General features: G+C 41.8%; 1 protein-coding gene across 8 annotated transcripts; it reads right to left on the bottom strand.

Annotated features, from left to right (window-relative positions):
* Positions 1 to 405: 405 nt before the first annotated feature.
* On the bottom strand, positions 406 to 18,715 carry MLANA (melan-A). Of its 8 annotated transcripts, none has more exons than XM_008689872.1 (7): positions 18,451 to 18,497; positions 18,148 to 18,280; positions 16,583 to 16,684; positions 16,187 to 16,294; positions 12,328 to 12,424; positions 2,029 to 2,142; positions 406 to 1,393 (listed from the first exon to the last, which is right to left on the bottom strand). In XM_008689872.1, the coding sequence occupies exons 2-7, from the start codon at positions 18,177 to 18,179 to the stop codon at positions 1,247 to 1,249; spliced, it is 600 nt and encodes a 199-aa protein (XP_008688094.1). In that variant the 5' UTR covers positions 18,180 to 18,280; positions 18,451 to 18,497; the 3' UTR covers positions 406 to 1,246. The 8 variants fall into 8 exon arrangements, with proteins under 8 accessions (XP_008688094.1, XP_008688099.1, XP_008688096.1 ...); XM_008689877.2 differs by having other exon boundaries at positions 406 to 755; XM_008689874.2 differs by having other exon boundaries at positions 12,328 to 12,470; positions 16,187 to 16,218.
* Between the last annotated feature and the right edge of the window lie 234 nt (positions 18,716 to 18,949).

Here is an 18,949-nt window from a genome sequence, read left to right as displayed (position 1 = left end):
ACCATCTTCTGCTTTAACAAAAGCATTTTGTCATTAATTGTAATAGCATTGAGTCTTGAAGTGAAATGTAATTAAAACTGTTTTATATGTATTACTCAAGATACAGGATCTCTGCAGTATGTTATTGTAGCATCATGGAATTTTAGAACACAAAGAGACATTACTGACACTTTCCTAGTCAAATGAATCTGACTATAATTTGGTAGAGCAATCAATCAGCTCTTTGTCTTAAACCTATAAACTTATCCTTTGTGAGCACTCCATGGCACAGAGTCATCTGCAATCATTCTGTTAGATTTCATGTTGGTCAAAAGGTTGCTTCTTCAAAAATCAGAATAGTAGTTTGTTAGGTATTAGCCAAATTTCAACTAAAAAGAAATTGAATGGTCCCAGAACACACACGTGAACTGTCTCAGAAAATAACACAAATTTATTAGAATTATTACTAGCACAAATAGTATCAGGCATTACAATGTTTATTGACAAAGTTTTTTTGCATTCTAAGATTTCTCATCATTCCCGCACTTAATTACTATTGCTAGTTGCTCTACTAAGAATTTAATACCAAGCTTATTATTAGAGATGATGTATACTATTTCAACGGTATTCTGAAGCAGAACATTAGATGTCCATATTAAAGTCCAGCAAAAGTGTAAAGGAAATAATTTCATCACCTCTCAGCATTCTCACAGTGAATAAGGTGGTGGTGACTATTCTACAGAGAGTTTTTCATAGGCAGGTGGAGCACTGGGAACCTGTGAGAATGAGAAAGGGAGAGTGTGGGATTGGCTGCACTGCGCAGGTTTCTGGCAGAGGGGTAAAGTTAATGGTCAGCATCATATTTGTACTACTTATCTGGACTGAAGTGCCCACATTAATTACCAGCCAACAAGATAATCGTTGTTAAATTTCACAAGTATATGTGTTGAAACGTTGGGGGGAGGGGGAAGACTAGAGAAAAATAGAGCTAACAGCCTTCCCCAAATCTGAGAAACTTATTTATACCTTCATTATCCTTGCCAGTAGAAGTCCCAAGCCCTAACTGGTGAATTCTTGAACACTGTTTAAAGCCACCTAATATACATTTTATTTATACCATATGGATAGGTCCTTGTAGTTGTGGCTAAAGGCCAGTGCTATTGTCAGTACGGCACAAATGTGTTAGGCCTTCATTTAATGCTCACAACAATTCTAGGAGTATTTTCATTGTTTTCATGTTATAGGTTGGAAAACAGTCACAGGCAGGTCAACTTCCTTGTCCAAGGTCATACAACTTCACAGTAATTTGGCTCCAGAGTCTGTTCTTTAAACCATTATGATATACTCTATCTGTACCAGTGCTGTCCAAAAGAATTAGAGGATAACACATACGTAGCTTTAAAATTTCTAGTATCTGCATTACAAAAAAGAAACAGGTAAAATTAATCTTCATAATATATTTTATTTAATCCCACATATCAAAATATTATTTCAACATGTAATTGATATAAAAATCATTAATGAATTATTTGTATTCTTTTCCTCATACTAAGTCTTTGAAATCTGGTATGTATTAGAACATTTTCGTTCAAGCTACTATGTTAGAAGTGCTAAGAGCCACGTGTGGCCAGCGGCTTCCCTGTTGGACTCACAGCTTATACAATTACTCACAGATGCTTTTTCCCCCTCCCTTAGATGTGTCTACATTCAGAAAAAGGCAAATATACTAAAGACAAAAGACAAAACAATATTGTATCCAGAATCAGTTTCTTCCTTTGGATCTTAGTGTAGGGATCTCATCACTGACCCTAGAAAACCTGGGTACGAGAGGACACAATTTAAGAAAATCTCTCTGCTTCCCTGTTTTTTTATCTTTGTTATTGTTTATTTTTTTATTATGGTAAAATATAAAATTTACCATTATTAAGTGTACAGTTCAGAGCATCAAGTATATTCACATTGCTCTTAGTTTTTAAATTGGAATAATTTTATTCATTTGAGTTAAAAGCAGCCATACAATAAACACCAAGATGCAGGATCTCAACCTACCACAGGTTCACAGTTATTCTCTTGAAAAGGCAGTTTGCTGTCCTGGTGACCAAACCCCTCACATGGACATCTTCCTGTTAAGGTACTTTGAGTGCCAGCATGAATACTTTTGTCCTGAAATGTGAATGCATGAGGGTCAGTGGGTGAGAAAACTTGGCAACAGGGACGCACTGCCTATTTCTGCCTTCTTCATAATGACAGCAAAATATCTTAAACACTACAAATGCATATGTTGTGGTAGAAATGTTGTGGTTGTAGCCTGAGCTTCCAAGTCAAGTTGCAACATGATTTCTAGTCAATCTAAGGCTAAGTTATGCACCCTGAGTTATTGTGGGGAGGGGTGGGTGAAAGCTTAGTTTGGTGCTTTGCATAGGTTTAGGGGGTGATATTCTCCATCCCCAGAATAGAAGGATAACAGTACAGGACAGAGACACATACTCAAGTGGGGACTTCAGGAGTGGTCCACCATGGTGAGGTGGAGTATTTCATCACTGACATAGTTTTAAATTACTGGCACATTGTGATAATAAAAAGCAGACTAACTTTTAGTTGCTTTTATTATTGTTGTTAAATTCTCCACGGTGGTTCTCAAACTTTAGCTTGCATCAGTATCACCTGAGGGCTTGTTAAACAGATTGCTGGGCCCACATCCACAATTTCTGACACAGTAGATCTAGGGTGAGGCCCATAATTTGCATTTCTGACAAGTTCCCAGGTGATACTGTCAAAACTGCTGATCCAGGGCTACATGGAGAACCACTGCTCTGCACAGAAAGCACCTCCTTACTGCCTGCACCTGGGTGACCCGGCTATACCGAGATCTTTAGAAGGACTGGGCAAGTAATGCATAGGGGTCAGAGGGGACAGGTGGGGGCCATAGGAAAGGAAGGAGTATATCTCATCTAAAGGGACAACCACTATACAGCTGCCAGTTTTTGCCAGATCTTTTGATTTTTTTAAAAAGATACTAGAAATAAAGATTTTCAGGTAAGATGTTGCTTTTATACCTAGTTGTACCTAGGTTGGCACCTAATTCAATTTCTTTAAAATACAGCCCTAAACATACCAATGAGCCAAATTCAGACAGTAGGGTATTAGCAGCATGCACTCTGTGGTACCAGCTAAGAGGGGCTGGAACAGGGAGGCTGCGTGGATATTGAGCAGCTCGTCAGCCTTTTCTGCAGATTGTGACTGATCATTGGGCTCTACTAGGTTGGAAGAGGGCATCAAGGTAGGTTTCTCAGGCAGAAGTGTTTGGAACATCAATGAGGTGAGGCCAGACATGGATTACAGCTGATAACTACACAGTCTGCACACTGTAAGAAGTAATTTTCCTAAACTCTAGTCTGAAACTATTATTGATGCTACTCCCGTTGAAGGATATATGCACAAGGGCCCTAATCTTAATGTAAGGATGCAGGAAGAGTCTGCTTCTCTCCCCAACTCCCAGCAATATACTGCAGGTGGAGTATTTAATGCATTTTCTCCCTTTACCTCAATTATCACCTCAAATTTTCTTATTTGTAGATTTCTCACCTGCCATAGGATAGGGGCATGATCTACTCCCCCAGCTCACTGCCAGTTCTCTGCACCTGCAGTCAAACTTCAGCATGCATTTTATTTTATTTTGTTATGTTTTTTTATTATGTTAGTTACCATACATTACATCCCTGGTTTCTGATGTAAAGGTCGAGGATTCATTAGTTGCGTATAACACCCAGTGCACCATGCAATACATGCCCTCCTTACTACCCATCACCAGTCTATCCCATTCCCCCACCCCTTCCCCTCTGTAGCCCTCAGTTTGTTTCTCATAGTCCATAGTCTCTCATGTTTCATTCCCCCTTCTGATTACACCCCCTTTCTTTATCCCTTTCTTCCCCTACCGATCTTCCTAGTTCTTATGTTCCATAGATGAGAGAAATCATATGATAATTGTCTTTCTCTGCTTGACTTATTTCACTTAGCATTATCTCCTCCAGTGCCGTCCACGTTGCAGCAAATGTTGAGAACTCGTTCTTTCTGATAGCTGAGTAATATTCCATTGTATATATGGACCACAACTTCTTAATCCACTCATCTGTTGAAGGGCATCTCAGCTCCTTCCACGATTTAGCTATTGTGGACAATGCTGCTATGAACATTGAGGTGCATATGGCCCTTCTCTTCACTACGTCTGTATCGTTGGGGCAAATACCCAGTAGTGCAATGGCTGGGTCGTAGGGTAGCTCAATTTTTAACTTTTTAAGGGACCTCCACACTGTTTATCAGAGTGGCTGTACCAACGTGCATTCCCACCAACAACGCAGGAGGGATCCCCTTTCTCCACATCCTCTCCAGCAATTGTTCTTGCCTTGTCAATTTTAGCCATTCTCACTGGCGTAAGGTGGTATCTTAGTGTGATTTGGATTTGAACTTCCCTGATGGCTAATGATTTTGAACATTTTTTCATGTGTCTCTTAGCCATTTGTATGTCTTCATTGGAAAAGTGTCTGTTCATATCTTCTGCCCATTTTATGATTTGTTTATTTGTTTCTCGCATATTGAGTTTGAGAAGTTCTTTGTAGATCTTGGATACCAGTCTTTCATTTGCAAAAATATTCTCCCATTCCGTGGGCTGCCTCTTAGTTTTTTTGACTATTTTCTTGCCTGTGCAGAAGCTTTTTATCTTGATGAAGTCCCACAAGTTCATTTTTTCTGTTGTTTCTCTTGCCTTTGGAGATGTGTAATGAAGAAGGTTGCTTTGGCCGATGTCGTAGAGGTGGCTGCCTATGTTCTCCTCTGGGATTTTGATGGATTCCTGTCTCACATCGAGGTCTTTCATCCATTTGGAGTTTATCTTTGTGTATGGTGTGAGAGAGTGGTCAAGTTTCATTCTTTTGCATGTAGCTGTCCAATTTTCCCAGCACCATTTATTGAAGAGACTGTCTTTTTTCCACTGGATGTTTTTTCCTGCTTTATCAAAGATTAGTTGCCCAAAGAGCCGAGGGTCCATTTCTGGGTTCTCTGTTCTGTTCTATTGGTCTATGTGTCTGTTTTTGTGCCAGTACCATGTTGTCTTTGTGATCACAGCTTTGTAGTACAGCTTGAAATCCGGCATTGTGATGCCCCCAGCTTTGTTTTTTTTTTCAACAGTTCCTTGGCAATTCGGGGCCTTTTCTGGTTCCACACAAATTTAAGGGCTGTTTGTTCCATTTCTTTGAACAATGTCATCAATATTTTGATCAGGATAGCACTGAAAGTGTAGATTGCTCTGGGTAGCATGGACATTTTAGCTGTTATTCTTCCGATCCATGAGCATGGAATATTTTTCCATCTTTCTGTGTCTTCCTCAATGTCTTTCTAGAGTGATTTGTAGTTTCTAGAATATAGGTCCTTTACGTCTCTGGTTAAGTTAATTCCAAGGTAACCTAAGTGTTTGGTGCGATTGTAAATGGGATGGATTCCCTAATTTCTCTTTCTTCAGTCTCATTATTCATGTATAGAAATGCAACACATTTCTGAGCATTGATTTTGTATCCCGCCACATTACTGAATTTCTCTATAACTTCTTATAGTTTGGAAGTGGATTCTTTTGGGTTTTCCATATATAGTATCATGTCATCTGCGAAGAGAGACATTTTGATTTCTTCTTTGCCGATTTGGATACCTTTTATCCCTTTTTGTTGTCTGATTGCTGTTGCAAGGACTTCTAGTACTATGTTGAATAATAGTGGCGAGAGTGGGCATCCTTGTCGTGTTCCTGATCTTAAGGGAAAGGCTTCCAGCTTTTGCCCATTGAGAATGATATTTGCTGTAAGCTTTCATAGATGGTTTTTATGAGATTGAAGAATATTCCCTCTTTCCCTACACTCTGAGGGGTTTTGATCAGGAAAGGATGTTTTATTTTGTCAAATGCTTTTTCTGCATCAATTGAGGGAATCATATGATTTCCGAATTTTTCTTTTTGGATAAAATATGAGACCCCGATCAATTTGCGAATGTTGAACCACCCTTGCATCCCAGGGATGAATCCCACTTGGTCAGGATGGATAATCCTTTTAATGTACAGTTGGATTCTATTAGCCAGGATCTTGTTGAGGATTTTGGCATCCATATTCATTAGGAAAATCAGTCTGTAATTCTCCTTTTTGATGGAGTCTTTGCCTGGTTGGGGGATCAAGGTAATATTGGCCTCATAGAATGAGTTTGGTAGTTTTCTTTCTGTTTCTATTTTTTGAAACAGCTTCAGGGAATAGGTATTATTTCTTCTTTGAATGATTGGTAGAATTCCCCAGGAAAACCGTCCGGGCCTGGAGTTTTGTTATTTGGAAGGTTGTTTATCACTGACTCAATCTCTTCATAATTAATTGGCCTGTTTAAAAAATAAATTTCTTCCTGTTTCAGACTTGGTAGTTTATAGGTTTCCAGGAAGGCATCCATCTCTTCCAGATTGCTTAATTTATTGGCATAAAGCTATTGATAAAAGTTTCTAATAATCCTTCCAATTTCATTGGTGTTGGTTGTGCGCTCTACCTTTTCATTCATAATTTTATTAATTTGGGTCCTTTCTCTATTCTTTTGGATAAGTCTTGCCAGCAGTCTGTCAATTTTATTGATTCTCTCAAAGAACCAGCTTCTAGTTCTGTTGATCTGCTCTACTGTGCTCCTGGTTTCTAATTCATTGATTTCTGCTCTAATCTTGGTCAGCTGCTTCCTCGTGCGTGGATTAGGTCTGTCCCTCTGTTGCTGTTCCAGCTTCTTGAGGTGAGAATATAAAAACTGCATTTTAGATTTTTCTATTCTTTTGAGTGAGGCTTGGATGGCTATGTATTTCCCCCTTAGGACTGCCTTTGCAGTATCCCATAGATTTTGGACCGTTGTGTTTTCATTCTTGTTGGTCTCCATAAATTGTTTAAATTGATTTTTGATTTCCTGGTTTATTGAATCATTCCTGAGCAGGATGGTTCATAGTCTCCAAGTGTTTGAGTTTCTTCCAAGTTTTTCCTTGTGGTTGAGTTCCAATTTCAAAGCATTGTGGTCTGAGAATATGCAGAGAATAATTTCAGTCTTTTGGTATCAGTTGAGACCTGTTTTGTGTCCCAGAACATGGTCTATTCTTGAGAATGTTCCATGGGCATTAGAATAGAATGAGTAATCTTCGGTTCTGGGGTGTAGTGTTCTATATATATCTATGAAGTCAAACTCGTCGAGTATGGCATTCAAAGCTCTTGTTTCTTTGCTGATTTCTTGCTTAGGTGATCTGTCTATTTCTGATAGTGGAGTGTTGAGGTCCCCTACCATTAATGCATTTTTATCTATATGTCTCTTTATTCTGGTTAAGAGTTGGCTTGTGTATCTTGCTGCGCCCCTGTTGGGGGCATATATATTTATAATTGTCATATCCACTTGTTGGATACATCCTTTAGGAATAATATAGTGCCCTTCTGTGTCTCTAACTATAGTCTTTAGTTTAAAATCCAATCTTTCTGATATGAGAATTGCTACCCCAGCTTTCTTTTGAGGTCCATTGGCATGAAAAATGGTTCTCCATCCCTTCACTTTCAGTCTGGATGTATCTTTAGGTTCCAAATGAGTCTCTTGTAGACAGCAAATGGATGGGTCATGTCTTTTTATCCAATCTGCAACCCTGTGCCATTTTATGGGAGTATTTAGGCCATTCACATTGAGACTGATTATTGAGAGATATCATTTTAATGATGCCATGTTGCCAGTAAAGTCTTTGTTTCTATAGATTGTGACTTTCTGTTCTGTATCACTCTTGGGGCCTTTTTACTTTTATAGAACCCCCCTTAATATCTCCTGTTGGGCTGGTTTCATGGCTACAAAACTGGTCAATGAGTGGCGATTCTGGAGGGTTTTTATTTCTCCATCAATTCTGAATGACAGCCTTCCTGGATAAAGGATCCTTGGCTGCATGTTTTTCTCTGAAAGAGCTTTAAGAATGCCCCTCCCCCCAAACCTTTCTCTCATTCCAGGTCTGTGTAGACAGGTCTGACATAATTCTGATACCTTTGCCTTGGTTCGTGAGAAATTTCTTTGCCCTGGCTGCTTTCAATACTGTATCCTTGGATCTAATATTTGCGAAATGCACTATGACGTGACGTGGCGTAGGTCTGTCGTGGTTGAGCTTGGGAGGGGTCCTCTCTGCCTCCTGGACACGAATGTTTGTTTCCCTTGCTAGATTAGGGAAGTTTTCAGGTACAATTTGTTCAAATCTCTTCTAGACCTTGTTTTTCTTCACCTCCTCAGGGATGCCAATGATTCTGACATTGGAACGTTTCATTGAGTCAGTCATCTCCCGTAACCTCCATTCCCGAGTGTGGATTTTTTTGAGTCCAGATTCTATTTTAGCTTTTTCTTCTACTAACCCATCCGACAATTCGCCCATACGTTCTTCTGCCTCATTCACCCTGGCCGTCGGAGCCTCTAGTTTTCACTGCATTTGGCTCATACCATTTTTAATTTCTGCCAGATTCGCTCTCTTTTCCTCCCTTAGAGATTCTATATTCTCATTAATATTTTCGTTAATACTTTTTTCAAGTCTACACATCATCTTGACCATTGTTACTCTGAATTCCGTTTCTGATAATTTGGTTATATCCATATCCATTAGTTCTGTGGCAGAGGCCACAGACTCATTGTCTTTTCTTTGCTGTGGGGATTTCTCCTTCTCGTCATTCTGATGAGGAGAGGGTGCAGGGTTGTCCAGAGCCCAAATTATTGACCGGGACCCAGGCCATGCGCCCTTGTTTTATAGGGATCTTAGTGACATGGGCTTCTTGATTTTTCAGCCTGCCTTCTGGGGGAGGGGCCTGCTGCGCCAATACTCAGGCAACCCTGTTTGGTTAGAGTCTCCGTGTCCCCTGAGAGGGGAGATGGGGATGGGCACACTGTGAGCCAGTATTTCCAGGCTTTTGTTCTCTGGCGGCTTTCCCTGGCGGTTTGCTGTGCCTCTTCTGAGAGTCAGAGAAGCAGTGGCCAAATCTCAGCCTCTGTCTCAGAACAGTGGAGTCGCGGACCGTTTTCCACTGATGTTATGGCCACTTTAACTCTGTTTCTGTTGGTGCTGCTCAACCCTGCAGCGTCCCAGGATGTGCGCCCCACACCCGGCGTCCCAGCCCTCACTTCCAGGGCCGGCACATCTCTGTCCTTTGTGTTTCTAACACTGCCAGCCGCTAGCCGCCCCCGCACGCTCCAGAGCTCCTGGTCTCAGTTTGGTTCCAGTGAGCACACCGGAGCTCTGGTTTTCAGTCTGGTCGCGCGTTCCCTGGCTCACGGTCTCAGTCTGCTCAGTCTGCTCTCTCGAGGGTGCCGTCCGTGAGTCCGCCCGCTCCCCCGTACAGGTGGCTACCGCTTCCCGGCGCCCGAACGCGGCAGCTCCCTCTCCCTTCCGTTTATCTTCCGATATCCATGCGCGGTGTCACGGCTCCCCGCTTCATACATCAATACTCAGTGCTGGAGATGTTCATTTGTACAGATCCAGATGTATCTTCCTGCATCTCAGGCTGATTCCGTGGATGTTCAAGCTGGTCTAGTACCTATCCAACTCGACTCAGGGGACCAGCTTAAAAAGGGGTCCCCTACTCCCCCGCCATCTTAACCCAATCTTCAGCATGCATTTTAAAAAGCAGCTTCCTGGGTCTCACTCCCAAAGAGGTCCCAGAATCTGCATTTTAACAACAGCTCCAGGAGATTTGAGTGTAGGGGCCCCCTGACCATGCATTGAGAAACACAACACATGAGACATGAGTATAAACTGAGCTGTCAGCAGGGGCCTCAGAATTCTCCAAGAATCAATTAGCATTATGTCCTAAACTTCCAAGTGTAAGGATAAAGTTGGTAAATACAAAAATAACTTTCATCCCCTTACAAATCATCTTCCTGCAGAAACAAGTTGCCTCAAAGAGCAGTCTTTCCTTTCAAAAGATGTTTTTCAGGACTAAAGGGAATTGTGAGTCAATGGAAACATTTTAGGAAATCTTAATTCCAACCAACCTTGCTACCATTCTATGGCCAACGAAAGTGGGAGAGTAAACATTTCAAAGCTTAAAACAGGTTGCTGTTGGAGTGACTCAGGTATCTGAAGCTTGCGTTTATTGTCATTTATGTCCTTTGGCTTTCTATTATTTTTTTTTAAGTAGGCTCCATGCCCAGTGTGGAGCCCAATGTAGGGCTTGAACTCCTGACCCTGAGATCAAGAGCTGAGCTGAGGTCAAGAGTCAGACGCTTAACCAACTGAGCCACCCAGATATACCTTGTGCTTTGGTTTCAAAATGAAAAGAATCTTCCACATTGGGTGTAGAGCCTACTTAAATAAATAAATAAATAAATAAATAAATAAATATAAATAAAACAAAACAAAATGAAAAAAAAACTCCGAAGAGAGGCAGGGAGGTAATTATGCAATTAAATGTAGTATTTAGTGCACTGTTGTACATAATTTTGCCTACATTTCTTAGACTACTGATTCCCAACCCAGCTTTTCAGGACGTGTGAAAGTCTCAAAACAAAATTTTAATATTAATTTAAAAAATAAATGTCAGCATTTTAGATGCCATGGGAACCAGAGAATTTAAACACAGCTCCATCTCATAAAAATTCCAGAAACTCTGCAAATCACTGGTATAGACCTAGAGGAATGGAGACATGGTAGGTTGAACTTGAACCTTACTAAGCAAAATGTTCACAGTGTCTGAGCTCATGACATTAAAGACTCTCTGTTAGGGTTAAATTTAAGATTAGAGTGTTGAAGTAGAAAGGAAAAAAATCGTATTTTTGTCTAGTAGCATCAAGCTAGTAGTTGTGGACAGTTAGGAAATGGGTACCAACATATTGAGTTTGTAGAGCTTTTACTCCTTAAAAGTTAAGTACAAACAATTAAATAAAAATATAGAAGAAAATATATGTTAAATAAAGACTGATTACATCATGTTATATCGCATGTGCCCAGGTGTAAAACAGAGCAAATGAGACTCCGAGAAGTTAAACTCTAAGGTCACCAACAAAGTCAATGGCAGACAATGAGACCAAATCCTGATGCCAGTATTTGGGTGGCTGCTATGTGCCAGGCACTGGAGGTATAAAGACGAGTAAGAAATACTCTGTCCCAGTTCATAAATGGAGGAAAGAAAAGGGGTGGAAGAGGCAAAAAGTAAATAACCAATTACAAAACAATGTTAACTCCGTGCTAGGGGCACAAATGGAGTTCTGTGGCAGAGAGCAAAGTCCCTCCCTAATCAGTTGTGGACAGCCACAGTGAGGTATCATATGAGCTCAAGGTCCATCCCTAATCTCCTAGCCCAAGGCTTTCCTATGGCAGTTGTTTTGGAATCTTACTCAGACTCAGCAACTTCTCCTTTCCACTAAATGTCAACATATTGGAGGACTGTTGCACAGTGGCTGTGTCAGCCCCCAAACTTGCCCTGTCTTTCATGATTTTTATTTGGGACACTCTGGCAAAATGGGCATTAAGAAAGGGACATACGGGACTGCCCAATCTTCCTGGCAAGGAGAAGAAGTCAAAGCTATAGCTGCCACCTTTCTCTTCCCCTTTTCAGACTACCAAGCTCCAAACCCCCACCACACCAGCCCTCCCCTCCATCACAGAATCTTTTGTCTAAATTGTTTGCTGAGTGAGGGAGGAATGGTACTTTCCAACATCTTTTGCAAAGATAATTTTTTCCATTATGTATCAACTCATAAGTTTTCAGGTGTGTAATAAACAAGGGAGAGAGGGAGGGAAAGGTAGAGGAAGGGAGAGAGAGAAAGAGAGGGGTGAATGGTTTCCTCACTGTACTGATGGCTGAATGGGCCCTACGTATGCTAAATTGCTTGGTATAACAGAGTTAGAACTTGGAACTCCCAGGGAACCTGGGAAGAAAGGGGTAAGGCAGCGAGGTGAGATAAGCAGGCCACTAAGTCAGAAACAGAACCAGTGGGAATTCCCAGGAGGATTGGTAAGACCTGGAGCATCTCCCATGCTGCTGTTTGCTGTGCAAGAGGATCAGAACCCCTGCTCCTGTACCCCACAAATATCAGTGCTCAGCTACACATAGTTAAGCACTCCAATTTGCTGTGAGGGAAACCAAAGAGATGGGCCAAGTTTCTGGTTGGGGTTCATGCCAGGCAGAAGCAAAGGAAGAGCTGAGAAGTACGAAGTAGAGAAAGACTCATCAGAACCAGAAATGAGAGCTAAAGCTGATCATGAGAATGTTACCCACTCCCCAGAAATTCAGAAAAAGAAGGGCAAGGGGGTCCTGGATCTGGAGGGATCCCAGCGGTGGAAACTTTACTAACCCTCAAGCTTCTGTATCCACTTCGTCTTCCACAATACCAGCAGCCAATGAGCAGCAAAGATCCCAGGATCACTGTCAGGATTCCAATCCCTGCAGCCCTGGCCCAAGAAATAGACAAATCCATCTGGGTACAGAAATCTTGTTCTAGATTGTGATGAAACATGCATCAATCTTCAATCTTCACAGGGGCTTTGCCAGCCCAAAACCATACATTCCATTCCCCAAGTAGTTTCCCACCCTACCCCACACCACACTGAACACCCACCAGGCCTCCAGCACCTATATCAAGGGACAAGAGCTTCTTTCGGAGCCTCACAGCTGTGTACCCACACAAGTAGTGCTAACTGGCGTGGCCTAAGCACCCAAATTCCACCCACGTTCCAACTGTGCAGTAGCAGCTGATGCATGTGTGAACTGTGTATTCACAGAGACGGAGTTATCTTTTCTTTTCATCAGGATTAGTTTAAAACATTTTCCCCCACTACCAGTCCACGAAAAGTCTTCATAATTAACATTGACTTAAGATCTACTCTAAGCTGGATATAATGATGAACATTCTGTATATATTAGATTATTTAATTCTCACAACAACCCTGAAAGTAGGCCCCACTTATCACCCCCATTTCACAGATGAGGAAATAGATTCGGATGTTAAGTGCCTTGCTGATGGACATACAGAGGTAGCACAAGATGGAGTCAGGATTTGAACTTGAGTTTGTCTCATTTGTGTTTGTGTCCTCTTTACCTGAAACCTGTCCCCTCACTCCTTGCCCATGACTGATATATTCATGTTCAAAGACTCAGCATCAGCCCACCCAGGATGATGGCAACCCATTCTGGCTTCCCTCATCAACAGCCCTACGGTGGTAATAGGCAGTGTGCTTACCCATGCCTTCTAGGAAAGGAACTCCCAAATGAGTTTTTTGGTTTTGGGTTTGTTTTTTAATTTGAGTCCTCAATGCCTAGCAAATGTCAGGCACACTGGGTGTTTCAAAAAATATTTCTTGAAGATGGATGGGTGGATGAATGGACAGTTGAATGGATGGCCAAACATATTAATAAAAAATGAAAAAACTGCAAAATGAATGAGCCATTTAATGTCTTCTTTAAAATAGCTATAAATATGTGGATTTGGGGCATGATGCTAGCCCCAACATCATTTTTTTCCCATTTGCAATTGGAACTGAAGATCTGAAATACCATCTTTAAAGATCATCCTTCCTTTGTCCTAACAGCTTAATTCTCTGTTACTTTCACCTCTTGTGGGTCATTGACACTCTAGTGAGAATGAGGGGATCCACAACTTTCCACAAAGCAGATTTTGGTTGGAAATGGAGAAAAGGTAATGAAGAGAAGGAGAGAGCATTTAAAGCAGTCACTGAGGGCTTGGAGCTGGCACATTCTGACTGAAGGGGTGGAAATAGGGTTTGTGGGATTTAGAGGTCTCCAAGACTGTAACTATTGCATGGGGATACCAGATACCAGCCTTACTGTTGGGTCATGTGTCTCATGGTTACATTCAACTAGGTAAGCTCCTCTCTGGCCTCTGCTTGCTCCAGGAATCCAGTTGCGGATCACCAAGGACCAAACCAGATGGGTCAGTCCTTGCTGCTTACTCTGTTATTACCTGAGTGATCTGGAAAAGATATTTCAGAATGGAGCTGGGGATAGAACCCTGGGGATTCTGAAATAAGAGGCCTTATCTCTCCAGCCTGCTTGGCTGCCAAGTCAGAGATGCCAGCTGACATTTGGAGTCAGAGACTGCAGATATTCAATAAGTACCTCTTAACTGGCCAGGCCTGAATTATTAAAAGATATAGCACTGGGGCTCAGTCTTGGGGAGAAGTGTCTGAGCTGAACCTAGAGCAAAGCTGTAGCATCACTGAGACTGGTCTGCTCCTCAGCAGCAGGCTGCAATCTGAACATCTAAGCCAGCCTTTTGAGCCCTCTGTCCAGTGGCCCATGGGAAGGATTAGTTACCACAAAGGCCCTGGAAACAGAACCTGAAGCTGTGCTTTCCCTGTATAACACTATCAATTAGCTAACATCTGCCTGATTTTCCACATCATAGCATGATCAAAGTGGAGAATGCTGTGACTTGCTAAAGAAGGGCTCTGCAGATCTGGGTGATTTATAGGAGATTGAGCAGCTGAAGGTGAATATAGCTGAGGTTTCTCCTGGAGAGATCTTTGCGCTGTATTACGTACTGGACCACCTCCTTCTCAAAGCAGCTGAGGCATCAAGTCTCTCCTGTCTATCACTAAACGGGATGGATGACAGTGCTGGATAAAAACTCTGACCTAATTATGCAGGTCAGTCCGCCCACTCCGTGGATCATGAAGCCGAGACCTACCACGACTCATCAACATCACCACCACCTTAGCAGCTACTCTGTCATTCACTGAGCACTGATTTGTGCCAAGCATTGTGCCAAGCACCCCACATATAGGCTTTTATTTCATCCTCACAATAATCCTCTGAGGTAGATATGATGTTCATGTCACAGCTGGTACCCCATGATTTTAAGTTGGTAAAATGTCCAAGGCTGCACAACTGATAAGTGGCAGAACCAGCATTCACAGTGACTGGCCTAAGATACCCAACTGGTGCCTTTCCTGCCGTATCGCCCTTTCCTGAAATGAAGCTATCACAAGGAGCATTCCGTGGGCTCTTGTGACTGAAGCCATCTGATTCAATTCCTAGAATGCTTGTGCTCCAACTTCACTCACCAAGTCTGTGTTCATCCCCTTGGACATCTTGACACAGACAGAGCTCTGTTCCAGTTCTTTATGCACAGTCACATTGCATTCACACACACCCAAGTGACTGATAGAGTGGAAAATATCAGGATATGCCAGACACATCAAAAGAACCCACTGCCCAGCTGGGCAGGACTCTCCAGAGTGACACCAAATGCCTCCTGAAACAGAGTCACCTGAGATGCATGTTAAAGTGCAGACTCTGAGCTCCACCCCTAGACCTACCAAATCAGCCTCTCTGGAAGCAATGCCTGGGAAACTGCATTTTACAAGCTCCATGAGTGACTTACGTCCTCTTGACTGAAAGAACCCCTCAAACTCTTTTTACTGAGGTTTCACAGAGATACAGTTTGTCAATTCATCATACAGAAGCTGAAACCATATCCCACCTAGTTTCGTGTGTACCCTAAACATACCCCAAAAAGTATATTTTTGCTCTTGGGACATTTTTTCAGATCTTCCCATCCCCATTCCCTACTGACCATGCAGGGATGTTAGAGAATCCCACTAGGGTCTTCTGAGGAAATGCTCTCAGCCTAAATTCTTCCTCAGTGCCTTTAATGGGTTCTACATCTTGCTTGCCCCTGCTAGTTCACTCTAGTAAAGATTTTTCAATATCTCCTTCCCAAGGGAGAGCAAGTTTGCAAGAAGTTCTGAGTGGACCACTTAAGACATGGTCCAAATAAAAACCTGGTACCTCATTTGTCCTGTTGGAGTCCCCACCCAGAGGGTGGGACCCGACCTAGAGCACCACACTCTTGTGTACTGTAGTATATGCAGAGTGTGTCCCAGCAGCCTATCATTCCACTATGCATCCCACTTAACACTTCCTAAAATTATTCTTGAGCCTAATTCTGCACTACACTGTAAGATTTTTTCAAAGATAAGGATAACATCTTAGACTGATTATACATTGCTTAGCACTTAGAAATGCTGAATCATATGACTAATTATTTAAAATTAATTCATACTATTAAATACCTTTCCTTAGGATAAAATTATGATGCAGAAGCTATGACCACCATCTTCACCCTGGGGTCAGTCTGCAGATGGAGTTGCACATACCTGCCCTACATTCTCACTAGCTCTTTGGCAACTCACCTTTGTTCTGTCTGCAAACCATCTCCAGGAGCCTGAGTGGAGTAGAGAGAACAAGGCTTGAGGAAAGAGCCATCTTGCTCCCAGATAGATGTTTTCCAGCTGGGGAACCTACAACAAATGCCTAATAACCAAGAATACAGACCAAAAAAACAAAAACAAAAAAAAGCCAAGATCCAACTTATTATCATTCCTATCTCCTTGCCTCTATGGCCTCAGAAAAGCTTGAGTGAGCCCCTTGTAGGACCACGGGGTCCCCTCACCTCATTGCCGGTGTTTTTGCTCTTAGGAGAAATGAACGCTAGGAGATTTACTGACAGGCATATACTTGTGGAAATCAGCAGCTGGTGTCAGCAAATGGCAAACTGGAAACCCCACTGGGTTCAGTTTCGAACTTACTCTTCAGCTGTGATGTAGGAGTGGTTGTGCCCCTTCTTGGGGTGACCAAGGATGAAGTGAGCCTCTTCTCTTGGCATCTTGTGGGGGCAGGCCACAGGACACCTAATAGCAGGGGCACACAGGCATCACTCAGCACATTCAGAAACATCCTCACTCAGCATTTCATAAATACCCACAAAGACATTCTCTCCAGGTGAGTACTAATGATAGCTGGGACCCTCTGTTTTCTCTCTGTGAGCGGATTTATACTTGCTGTTTTCATTGATATCAAGTGGAAATTGCTCAGGTTTCTAACTGCTTCTACCAAACGAAAACTAAGTTCAAAGAAGAAACTACAAACAAAAGCAAAAAACTTTGAAATTGAGTTATTATGGGGGAGGGAGATGCTCTTCATTTGCCTTCAATTTGACTCTACACCACAAACTTATAGAGAAACAAAATACATTTTTTAAAGATGACATTTTATTATTATTAATTATTTTTAGAGAGGTGGGGGGAGAGGAGCAGAGGGAAAGGGAGAGGGAGAGGGAGAATTTTAAGCAGACTCCATGCGCGGTATGGAGCCTAGTGTGAGGCTTGATCTCACCACCCTGAGATCATGACCTGAGCTGAAATCAAGTCAGATGCTTCACTGACTGAGCCACCAAGGTGCCCCCACAAAATGCATTTTTATTCATTCTTTACTTTCCCTGGCACAAGACTGGTTAATAAAATGAGTTGTTTTTCTCCAAAGGTATTAATTTGATACCAATCTTTGGCCATATAGACAGTTATGATAACATATGAGTATGTGGCTGAGCACAGCATCCTTCAAGTCCACCTTCCAACAAAGGAAATGCCTGGGCTTGTCCATGTTCATTCACCCCACCCAAAACAAAATGGGGACTCCCATAACCTGACTTTGTCTAACAATTTGTTTTCCCTCCCTTTGAAATTAATTTCTGCTTCTCCCTCATTCAAGTCTCATGAATAGGGCTTAAATACATATATATATATACACACACACATACACACACAGAATATATATATTATAACACAAACTTTTTTTTTTAATGATTTTTTATTATATTATGTTAGTCACCATACAGTACATCCCCGGTTTCCGATGTAAGGCTCGATGATTCATTAGTATAATACAAACTTTTAAACCATAATACAAACAGACAAAAAGCTTATGAACTGCAGAGGTCATGATTGAAGTGTGCTGGTGGGAAACCAACAATGGTTTCTTTTCTTTCCTTCCCATCATGTATTTTTCTTCCCTCTGGTTCTCATTAATTTCAAAGCTCTGATAATAGAGTTATACTAATGAGCCTGTTTAAAATAGTAGGAGAGAAGTGGGAGGACAGAGTGGGGAATTTGCCACATGAACCCTTTCCATTGGGGCATTTCGTGTGTAATTTTTCCCTCCCAGTTGTAAAAAAGAAATTATAGTTGAACTCACGATCATCTCAGGTGAATAACGTAGGGGTGAGCCCTGTGTTCAAAATTACAGATACAAAACTCAATTCTGCGTTAAATTGTTTTTGTAAACCCTGAAAACAGCGTAGGGACAACAAACGTACCTCTTTCCAAACCAAGAGAAGCAGTCTTTCATGTGACAGGAGAATATACAAGCAGAACCACAAACAGGATGCAGCCCGAATAACTGCTTTTCCTGGTTCTCTGCTTTTCTTCTTGGCAGTCTAGGAACAGGATCTAGGAGGAGACTTCATGAGCCCTCAGAAGCTGGAGACTTACATTGAGGAGAAATTTTGCTGACTGCCAGGCATCAGGGAAGCAATGAGGCAGGGCAGAGGAGCCCACCAGAATCCCCCAAAACCTGTTCTCTTGGACAACAACAATGGGCAAGAAGGCCATGCTCTTACCTTTCTGGATTGGATTGTTCTGTCGGCTGGCTGGCCCTGTGTGTGAAGATTGCTTCTCTGGCTCTTAATCTTTTAAATTGCTTTTCCTTGTCTCTAGTCCCGTGTTAGTCATGAGTTTGGATTTCTGACGGGGTCATCTGTGATTGCTTAATTGGCATGAAAGAAACCGCCTTCATTCCTCTCCTCAAAAAGTGATTATTCATTGTGGCCTCTGTTTTCCCCAATCTCAGGATTTCTTCCCCGGGAAGCCATTTATTTTAAATAGGTCTCTCCTCCATAGGGTTGCCAGCCAAAATATAGGATATCCAATTGTTTCTGATTTCAGATAAACAATGAATACTTTTTAGTATAATTATGTCCCCTGCAATATTTTTTAGTATAATTATGTCCTGCTTACCAGATGGGACATATTTTTATTAAAAAAATTATTTGTGCGGCCCCTGGGTGGCTCAGTCAGTTAACCATCTGCCTTTGGCTCAGGTCATGATCTCAGGGTTCT

This window comes from Ursus maritimus, unplaced genomic scaffold (assembly GCF_017311325.1).
Source record: "Ursus maritimus isolate PB19 unplaced genomic scaffold, ASM1731132v1 scaffold_17, whole genome shotgun sequence".
In the NCBI taxonomy this organism is placed as follows: Eukaryota; Metazoa; Chordata; class Mammalia; order Carnivora; family Ursidae; genus Ursus; species Ursus maritimus.
This window is presented reverse-complemented; position numbering and strand designations above follow the sequence as displayed.